Source organism: Chelonoidis abingdonii, chromosome 1 (assembly GCF_003597395.2).
Source record: "Chelonoidis abingdonii isolate Lonesome George chromosome 1, CheloAbing_2.0, whole genome shotgun sequence".
Classification (NCBI taxonomy): domain Eukaryota; kingdom Metazoa; phylum Chordata; order Testudines; family Testudinidae; genus Chelonoidis; species Chelonoidis abingdonii.
In genome coordinates this window covers 130,600,606-130,611,038 of record NC_133769.1, presented here as the reverse complement: position 1 = coordinate 130,611,038, position 10,433 = coordinate 130,600,606, and the positions used below count along the sequence as shown (strand labels likewise).

The following is a 10,433-nucleotide window of genomic DNA, read 5'->3' as shown; positions in this document are numbered from 1 at the left end:
GGGTACCTTGAGCTTTTGGACATACTACCTTTTTTATTATGGTATTTAGGTAGGTAGGTATAGGGCCAGATCCACAGAGTTGCCGGCCCTTGTGATTTTATCATGCAACTCACAATACTTTATGGGGTTGCCATTAGTGCTTGCATCAAACTTGGGAATTTTCCCGTACTCTCTATGGCTGCCATCTCCCATTGTTTTCTATAAGACTAAAGCCAGGTTTCCCTCAAGGAAGAGGGCCAGCACTTTATGGGGAGGATGCTGGCCAGGAAACTATGAGACAGAGGACTGTAGAAAGGATAGGTAGGGGAAGCCTGAGGTAGTGCCAGGAAATATAGGGGGATGTGCAGGCGAGAAACTGACAGAGATACTGGGGACTGTGTGGAGAGCAGGAAGGATAAAGTAAAGAGTGAGAGGGGTCGGGGACAAGGGGAGATGTAGGTAGATGAATGTAGGTGGTGGACTTGTGACAAGAGAATGGATAACCATGGAGGGAGAATGTTAGGGGTCATTGAGACTGGGTGGTAAAGTGAGACAGACAAGACGATAGGGAAGGGGGATGGAGAAGGACACATGGAAGCTTCCCTTCCCAGGGATTAGGAGAGGCTAGGTAGAGTCCCTTCCAACCAGCCACCTGAGAGGCCTGTATTTTGCATGTATGAATTTCGAACTGGAAATGTTTGTGTACACTTGGGTGGGGGGAACTTGCCCCTAATGGCTCAAAAAACAGAAGGCAACAACAAAACCTACGAACTTTTTTTTTTCCAAAATCATGATTTTAAAGCAAATTCATGATGATTTATGATTTTTACTGCTGAGTGTTGGCTGTCCTGGCTCCATGCTCTCTTGTATATTGACCTGCTGGAGCAGACATAGGTGCTTACTCTATCCTTGGAAAATCCACAGTGAGAGGAGATTGCAGTCATACAAGACATCCACAACTCCTGGAGAGCTCCCAGGTAGCACGAGGAGCCTAAAAAGGTGGACATCTCTGGCCTGAAAAGAGTCTTAGTTACAGCAGCCAGGGCTTGCATGGACTCATGACATGATTGCAGCTTTACAACCCACTTCTCACTTTAGGTCAATTTCATCCACAAAGTGTATGGTGCCTCAAGCAAAACTGAATTAAGCAGCTCCATCCCATATTGAATCAGAACATGTACAGATACAGCAGGAATTATTTCAACTAACAAACTGAAAACTTTGGGAATTTGCTTCCCTGCAAAAAGTGCCGCCAAAAGCACATAATCTGCCTATCACATTAGTAGACAGAGACCTCCTGTCATAAACAGAGAGCTAAGGGTTAAAGTCTCTTTCACCTGTAAAGGGTTAACAAACAGTGACCTCCAACACCTGACCAGAGGACCAATCAGGAGACAAGTTACTTTCAAATCTCGGTGGAGGGAAGTCTTTGTTTGTGTGTTCTCTTCTTTGTCTGTTGTTCTGTCTGGGATCTGAGAGTGACCGGACGTACTACAGGCTCTAATTTTCTATTCAAGTAGTAATGCAATTATAAAGCGTATAGTCTTTAATGTTTTTTTTATTTGCAAATGTGTATTTGGATAGGAAGTATTTCTAAATTTATTTTTGCTGGAGAGCTTTCTCCAGTTTCTATAAGCTGAAGACCCTTGTATATTCCATCTTGGAATTTACCAGTGATTATCTTTACTCTGTCTTTTATTAAAAGTTTTCTGTTCTTCAAAGACCTGATTAATTTTTTTCTCCATTATTAAGCTCAAAGGAAACTGAATTGTACGCACCAGGGAATTGTGGGAGAATGGCAGAGGGAGTGGGAGGGAAAGGTGAATTTCCTCGTGTTTTAATTCACGGAGCTTGAATCTGTCATCTCTCAGATAACAGAAGGAAAAGGCCTGGGAGAGGGCAGAAGGGAGGAAAAACCTGATTTCTCTGTGTCGTTGATTCAAGTATTGAATCACGTGTCTCTGGTGTACAGGCGGGAAAGAGATGGGGAGGAAGAAAGGAGGGATAGGAAATGGTTTATTCCCCTTTGTTGTGAGACTCAAGGAATTTGGGTCTTGGGGTCCCCAGGGAAGGTTTTGGGGAGACCAGAGTTTATCAGGCACTCCAAGTCCTGATTGGTGGCAGCTATCAGATCTAAGCTGGTAGTTAAGCTTAGGGGGATTCATGCTGGTACCCCATTTTTTTGGACTCTAAGTTTCAGATTGGGGCTAGATACCATGACACCTCCATAAAGGGAGATGTGAAGGTTAAAAAAAAAATCATTATGTATTTCCATGACCATTTTAAAAACAATTTTGTCTTATACCATTGGTGATGTCTCTGTGGTTTCTCCCTGGTTGGATAATGAAAATAGATTACTCAGTTTCACTATGATTACAGTTAGGCTCCAGTCTTACACAGACTTCCAGCTGGAGCTGATTGCAGGATTTTGGGGGCCTTTGTGGAAAACATATTAAAAACAATATGAAAAATTTGCTCTAGTGTGATCGAGGTGTGGCTGGCACCATCTGGACTACAAAGAAGTGTCTGAAAAACAAGGCAAGAGGCTGTAGTGAAGTTGAAATGAATTTATTTTATGTGTTAAACATGGCCACATTGGCATATCTGCCCCTGAACCAAGAGCCTGGCCCAAACCCACCAGATCTTTGAACATTCAGATCTATTTACCTATTTCACAAGGAAATTTACCTGCTGCCTTTGTAATGAGCCAAACCAAAACACCCTCAAGACACACACACACACACACACACCACAAAAAAAAAAAAAATCCACCACGCAGGTGTGGCTGTAACCTGGAGGTGATTTTTGCCGGTTGAATATTTGCCAGCCAGCGAAAGGGCTATTGCAGCAGACGGGTGCATTCCTGCTCTTCCTTCACCCGCACACACCCTCAGGGTGCTGCGCTCACAGCTCTCTGGCCTGCAGTGGCCCGAGGGCCGCGCTGCACGGAGGCGCGTGGGGAGGAAATCCCGCAGCGCCACACGGCCACCACGGTGCAAAAAACTCTGCAGCAGAGGTGCCCGGACGGCGGGAGCGCTGTAGTTTCCAGCGCCCGCGAGCAGCACAGGAAAGTCCTTTCCCTTTAAAGCGAGTCCCCGCCCAGCATGCTGTGGTGTCGCGCTACCGGACTCTCGCAGAGAGACGCCCTAGAGGCAGTGGCAGAAACATGGAGGGGGAGAGCCCCGAGGAGTACAAGGCGTTCGTGGCCCTGCACGGAGCGGCGCTGAGCGCCTCGGCGGTGCCCCCGCTCTACTGGGAGCGCCTGCGGCACAAGCTGGAGAACGAGGTGGGTGCGCGTCTTGCAGCGCCGGGCCGGGGCTCGCGGGGGTTCCCGGGAACACAGGGCACGCGCCAGAGCCTCCGAGCCAAGGCGCTGCCTGCTGCCCTTTCCTGCGCCTCCTGCACATGCTACCTGAGGCTGGTACTTCAGCGCGAGTGTTTCGTTAAAAGAGCTCCTGGCTGGAAGGGCTTTTCTCCCAGGTGCGGTTCCCAGGGAGCCTGTTTAACATCTCCCCGGCTTGTTTTGGCTGGTTTGAATCTTAGCTCTCCCTTCTTCAGGCTGGCTTGGAAACGAAACTTGGCTCGTTTAGGTGGTGGGTGGGTGGCCTTAAATCCTAGGGGGGAAACAGGAACTGTGTGGAGAGCAGTCACTGAGGAATGCTTTTCTCTGGATGTTTTCTACCAGTGTATTAAAAATAATGATGATATTTGGCATGATCACAGTCTGTAGATCTGGGTATCTTTAAAATGCTGAAGAAATGCTAATTAAACCTCTCTACCATGTGAAATACGGCTGAAGTTATTCTTCCTTTGTCAGTATAGTTTGGCTTTTAGTGGCCGGGGGAGGGGGGGGCAGTGACAAAGGAAAAACTCCAAAAATATTAAACCACACAGCAAATGCTCCTTGATCCCATAACAAAATAATAGTATTTTCTATATTTATATGATTTATATTGCAGTAGTGCATAGAGGCCCCAGTAAGGATTGTGGCCCCTTAGGTACTGTACAAACATACAAAGACAATGTCCTTGGAAAGCTTAAAATACAGACTTGTGCAGAGGAGGTTCCCCTACAGCATTGAAAAAATATGAATGGATGTATTGCTCCATAGCATGTGAGAGAGTGGAGTTGTTTTGTCAGCTGTGTTAGTGAAGCTAAATATTAAGGTAGAACTAGGAGAGAAGTATTACTGGAAATATATCTGTAACATCACGTAATCATTAATAGAAGGCTTTAGGGGGTTTGGAAGCTGACAGGTGAATGCTGGGGAGAGGGCCTCTTTATATCATGTAGCCCCCAGCACGTGGAACTAAAGGGGACATTAAGAAAACACTGAGTGATTATATCTAAACGTTGGTGTTTTCAGTACCTTAATGTATTATACTTTGGTTTGGCTTTTTAAAACAAACACTCCCCCTTCATCCACCCATTTGACCTCCTGATTTGCCCACTTGGCTTTCTGGTTAAGAACAGCTCTATTGACCATAAGTGCCATCCTTTGAATTGGCTCCTGCTCTGGAGCTTAGAGTAGCGAACACTCTATCCATATCCACTGTGGGAACATGTACTGCCGCTTGACCAGTGGACTTTCCCCCTTCATGTTTTCTTATTAGAGACTGGTAGTAGCCACTTCAAAGTTAGAACAGGAAAACTAACTTCAATTTTTATGCTTAACTTGACTTTTTAAGACAAACTGGAAGGGGTGGGAGATCCACCTCATCTTCATTTACACAATTTTCCCCAAAATAATTTAGTGCCTGATAGCTCATCTGCTCATCTTATCCATGGGTATTAACTTCCTATGAAGTTCAAAAAATACAAAGAAAAAAGAGGTTCTAAATTGATGAGATTTAAATAATTTCTTATTGATGACTTTCTTAAAACGTCACTTTTGTTTTATTTTTATCATATGTCCAAAATGGTTTGGCCTGAAAACTCAAAATTCTGTCCCAGTCCTGAAAAAACTTGCCCATGAGTTACTTCATGCAAACAGGACTCCTAAGCACGTGTGTAAGTCTTGTTTTGTTGGCCTTGCTGGGGAGAAATTCATGTACATGTTTTAGGGGGAATTAGTGGGGGAAATTGTAATCCTGTTATAGGCAAGTCTGATAACACTGCTGCTGCTAAGCTTGCCAGACATTTCTCGTTATAAGACCCTGTTTCAGATTGCTTATGACTTTGCCAAACTTTAAACATTTGGGCTGGTGTCTGCCTCACGCTGAACTTTGTGGAAAATTTTAGTCAAAACTATTCATCTGTTTCAAACTCTCTCTCTCACGCACACAATTTGCCCATGTTAACAAAAAAAAAAAAAGGTGACTTTCCCATGATTGGAGCATGATCTGGAGCAGGGACTTGACATGGTTGGGGACTTTCATGAGTGGGGTGTGCCTGTGCAAAATCTGCCCCAAAATGGTATTTCACCTATACTCATTAGCCGCTTGTAAGAATTTTAACATGTAAATCTCTAAAGATTCTGTTTCCATTCAGCCCACTTGAGCATCTCATACCTGCTAGAGCAGACTTGCCTTTTCAGTGCCATCTGAGCATGCTCCCTCCAGCCCATGGCTACAGGGCTAAAGCTGGAATTTCCCTGTAGCAGCTGGTCTGGTCGGAGGTGGGGCTAGATACCAGAACTGAGAGCAGGGAATGAGTCTGCTGTGCTCTTGATGACCCCCTTACAGGGACCCAGGCAGCATGAAGGAGTAAGCTGTCTGTCTGATTCTAATGCAGAAGGGACAAAAGCCACACCAAAGTAGTGAAAGGAGTAGATTGAGACAAGGAGTCTGAGTCTGGAGACTAGGTGCTTCCAGGGCTGTGCAATGAGGCAGAGGGAGCCAGCTCAGTGGGGAGCGTGTCCCTGCCATTCTCCCACGGGCAGTGGCCAGCCTCCCTCAGGTAGGAGCCGCTAGCGTGGCCCTGCCCTGGTCATGGAGCATAGAGGGTGGCAGCGGAACATGGTGGCCGAGCGGGCTGCTCCTCCAGCGCCAGCTGTGGGCTCCTCCTCTGGCTTGTCCCTGCTGCCGCCACCTTCTCTTCCCCCCCACCCTTGGCCGCCTCCTGCCCGAACTTGTGCTGCTGCGCAGGCTGAGCCACTGGCTGGCTTATGGGGATCCCGGGGAGTGGGAGGTCCGGGCACACTGCCCTGTGATTGCTGGCTACTCTACCCTGGGCCCTGGCAGCCGAACCCTGCAGCTGCCTCAGCCCACTCTGTGTGAGAGCTACAGGCAGTGCCCCCTGCCTGGCTGACTCTGTCCCCAGCCACGCTGTGGGGTAACCGCCTGGGACTCTGGAGTGTTGCTGAGGTGCCCCAAGCCAGGCTCCCCGGTGTCTGCTGCCCCTCCAGCCACAGGGGACCCGAGGCCAGTGTGGGAGCCAGGCCGCAGCCCTGCTCTCAGAGCCTCCTCCTCTCTCCCCCTCCCCTCCCATAGCAAGACATGGGACCATGGGCAGGGCTGCTACAGCCATTTCAGACTGGGATTAGTGCTGGGGGAGTGGAGGTGCTTGTGCCCTGGCTGGAGGGATCAGGTAGCCCCCTCACCCCACCCCAACGCCCGCTGCTTGCTCCTGCCGGCACGGGGCTGTGACGCACAGCTCTGGAGGGCAGCGCCAAGCCCCCGGGCGTGCTCACGGGGAAGGAGAGACAGGAGGCAGAGCTGTTCGGTGTCTGCTATGCAGCTCCAGGCCCCTCTGGGTACTCTGCAGCAACAGCCAGGCTGGGCAGCCCACCAGCAACGTGGCTTGGTCCGACTCACACGGACCACATGAGCTCTGGGGTTGGCGCTGACATCCTGCCTATGCCAAGGCCTCTTTAGATGTTAAATTCTACAATTTAGTCACGGGGATTGCAAAAGTCGTGGAATCCATGACTTCCAGCGACCTCAGTGACTTAAGCCCACGGTGGTCAGGAGCTGCAGGATCCCCTGCTGCCCACAGGGGCAGGGAGCTGCATGGTACCCCTACTTGCCTCTGGCGGCTCCTGGAGCTCTATGCCACCACAGGCAACAGGGTGTCCTGCAGCTCCACGAATGCTGAGAACCTTTTTCTCGAATCAGGGCGCAGGGATGGAAACCCCCCCCCCCCGCAGATCTTGCTGCTGCAGCCCCGGAACTGCAGTGCAGTGTCTTAACAGAAAGTAAGGGTTAATGTTCTTTTGCTTAAAGGTTAACAGAGGGAACAAACCTGACGAAGGACCATCAGAACGGATTTTTCAGTCAGGGAGGAGGTTTTGTGGTGTTTTTTTTGTTCGATCTAGTGCTCTCTCGCTCTGAGAGAGGTTCTCTACTCCAGGCTTTTCTAATCTTGATTCCAAGTTCTAATACAAAGGTAGAAAACAATGGCTTATGTTTGGTTTTTTTTTTACATGTGTGTATGTTGCGGATGTTTTTTAATTGTAATTCTTTTGATAAGGCTGTTATTCCTGTCTTTTAAGCCAATAACCCTATATATTGTCACTTGATACAGAGACCATTTTTATGTCTTTTTTCTTTTTATTAAAGCTTTCTTTTAAGAACTGTTGGATTTTTCCTAGTGGGACTCAGGGATGAGCCTGCAGTCACAGGGAATTGGTGGGAGGAAAAGAGGAGGGGGAAGTAATGTACCTTCTGTTTTGTAATTCAAGGAGTTTAAGTACAGTAATCTTCCAGGGTAACCCAGGGAGGGGAAGCCTGGGAGGAGGTAAAGAGGGAGAAGGGAAGTGGGTTATTTCCCTTTGTTGTGAGACTCAGGGCATCTGAGTCTTGGAGTCCCCCAGGGAAGGTTTTGGGGACACCAGAGTGAGGCAGGCACTGGAATTCCTGTCTGGTGGCAGCAATATCAGATCTAAGCTGGTAATTAAGCTTGTAGGTTTCATGCTAGCATCTTATGTTCTGAACTCTAAGGTTCAGATCTGAGTAGGAAAGCTATGACACAGGGGTACCCTGCAGCCCCCAGCTTCTGTAGGCATCTCCTAGTCCCTATAAAGTAGCCTGCTTCAGGTGGTGTGGGGACCCACAGATCCCCATTTTGTTGTGGATATTTTTAGTAAAAGTCATGGACGGATCTCAGCTTTCGTGAATTTTTCTCTTTTGCCTGTGACCTCTTTGTGACTTTTACTAAAAATATCCGTCACAAAATCTTAGCCTTGATTACGATTCAGTCTTTGTATGATCACATATTCTCTCTCTCTCTCTCACTCCCTGCACCCTCCCAGACCCCTGCCTCATGCAGTACATAGTCTTGAGGGGGAAAGTAGTACGTGCTCATGTAATTAAAGACTGTATCCTAATACATGTGCACAATGGAACTGAAGTAAGTTTGCAAAGACAGCCTTAATTCTGGCATTGCCGAACTTTTGAGTGCTTGACTTCGCAGCCTTAATAATATTCTTTTATCATATTCACTCCCTATCACAAACGGCTCCTGTACAAAAATGTGTGTGTGTGTGTGTGTGTGTGAGAGAGAGAGAGAGAGAGAGAGTGTGGAAAGAATAATAAAAATAGCTTGGTACTCCTGCACCAAGATTGGAAGGCCGAGGAATGAGTTAAGTAGGAGAAGGATATAAACAGGAGGCAGTAAAAAAACTGGTGAAGAGGCTCTGAATGCTAAGTGGTTGCCTTGTCATGCTCCATGTCAGGAAGCCAGGAGGAACTCATAAACTGACCGAAGAACTGATTGTTCTTTAAAAGCAGACTGTGGCTTTTTGATTTTGTTTTGTTCTTTTGCTAAAGAATGTCTGGTCCTGACCCCTGTCTATTAGGACAGGGTAGAGAAATGCTTTGTGCAGAGAGCTGCTGTATGGTAGCAGGATGCTGTACTTGTTTCTCTGTTCCTTTTGCTCATGGTTGTGGTCCAGATCACTCTATTTGTGTGTATACAGAGCAATGTTCAACATTTTTAATAAATGTATAAATAGAAATTGGCTTGCTGCTGATACCAGGCTCTACTGCTGAAGATGCTAATGCTGCCATAGAACTAGAGCAAAGGGCCTTCTAGGGGAGGGCTAGATATTCAGAAGGAATTATGGTGAGAAGACAGTGGACTGGGACAGACATGTAGGGAAAAGAGTGACACTGAGCTATGTTTCCTTATGTAGACTAGGGAGTTCTCAGAGAGGCAGGATTAGGAGGGGCAGGAGAAATGGCAGGTCTGGGAAGGGTGGAGTGAAAGGGATTGTGGGGTTTTCATGGGGCAGAAGTTAAAGAAAACCTGTTCCACTCCAGTGAGTCATAGAGTGGAACAGGGGAAGGTCCTCTGTGTTTGGCTGGGTGGAAGGAACGTAGAGAAAAGGTTAACTTAAGCAAGGCCTAACAGTTTCTAGCAATACTGAATGTTGAGTGTTTTAATGTAGATAAAAGTTCCTGTCTCCCTGTCAGTATCTCTACAACTCATCCAAATAGAGCTCTTTCCCAACACAACCTTCAAACACATGTGCATACGCACACGTTCCTACCTTTGCTGAATGTGCCGAAACATGCAGGACCTCTGTTTTAATGGTTGTCATAAGATGTGTTTGGAGCAGGTTTCCTCTCCTGTGAGTCATATATGTCGTTTGGACTTAAGTTGTTGATTTTTCTCATTTAAAAAAAAACCAAAAAAAAAAACTTTTAAGAGTTTAGAAGTGTTCCCGTGGGCTCTGCCAACAGCCAAAAACTGTGTCGCGCTTAATTACAAAAATTCTACACTTCAAAACGTTGTTCCCTGAAAAGGTAAGATTGTCTCTTCAAAATAAACCATTTTCCCATCCCCATGTGGGAGTCTGTGAGTTCCCTACTGCCATATAATATTTCATCCTTTCCCCTCCTAAAATTTGCCTCTTATGTACATCTGTAACGAATTACTAGGACATCATAAAATCCCATTTCCAATATATTGGAAAGCACAACAGTTTTGTACTGCAAAAAAAGTTACGTCTAGCTGTTACACAACATGGTTCAGTACAGGCTTGCATGACTTACATAAGCCTATGAACCCCAACAGAGCAATCCAATTATATTTATAATCATTTTGCTACCACGTGCTACCCTATGAAGAAGTCCTGTGTGTTCTATAGCAAGCTGAACTGTTCTGTGGCAAGGCCCCTAGATTTTGGGGGATTCATTCGTGGCAGACAGTCTTTTGCAATAGTTTCATTTCAGCTAGAAATTGAGGCTATAATGAAGCAGGGAAAAGAACAATACAGCCAGTACTAATAGCCTTTGTCGTTGAGATATTATTGAATGTATTGTACAGGGCTCCTGCACTTTCAATACGCTGAAAACTTCTGCGTTGGTTGGCAGCACAACTGCGTTACGGAAATTGTCAGGGATGCTGGAAGCTTTGGCAGCTGGATAAAGAACAGTTAGGGGTCATGCTTACATGAGGAAGTAGATTGGAATTGTGGGGTAAGCATGTTAACTAGACGTTTCTGCCAAGGTAATATCCAGTTAAATGCTTAAAAGTGTCATCTTTAGTTTTCCGAGGTTAAAAACCCAATT

General features: G+C 46.6%; 1 protein-coding gene across 1 annotated transcript in view; it reads left to right on the top strand.

Annotated features, from left to right (window-relative positions):
- The first annotated feature begins 3,095 nt into the window (after positions 1-3,095).
- The window catches only part of TTLL12 (tubulin tyrosine ligase like 12), a 67,252-nt gene continuing 59,914 nt past the window's right edge, over positions 3,096-10,433 (top strand). Inside the window, exon 1 of the mRNA XM_032762477.2 lies at positions 3,096-3,265. Within this exon, the coding sequence (XP_032618368.1) occupies positions 3,146-3,265 (120 nt within the window). The 5' untranslated portion in view covers positions 3,096-3,145. The remainder of the gene's footprint in view (positions 3,266-10,433) is intronic.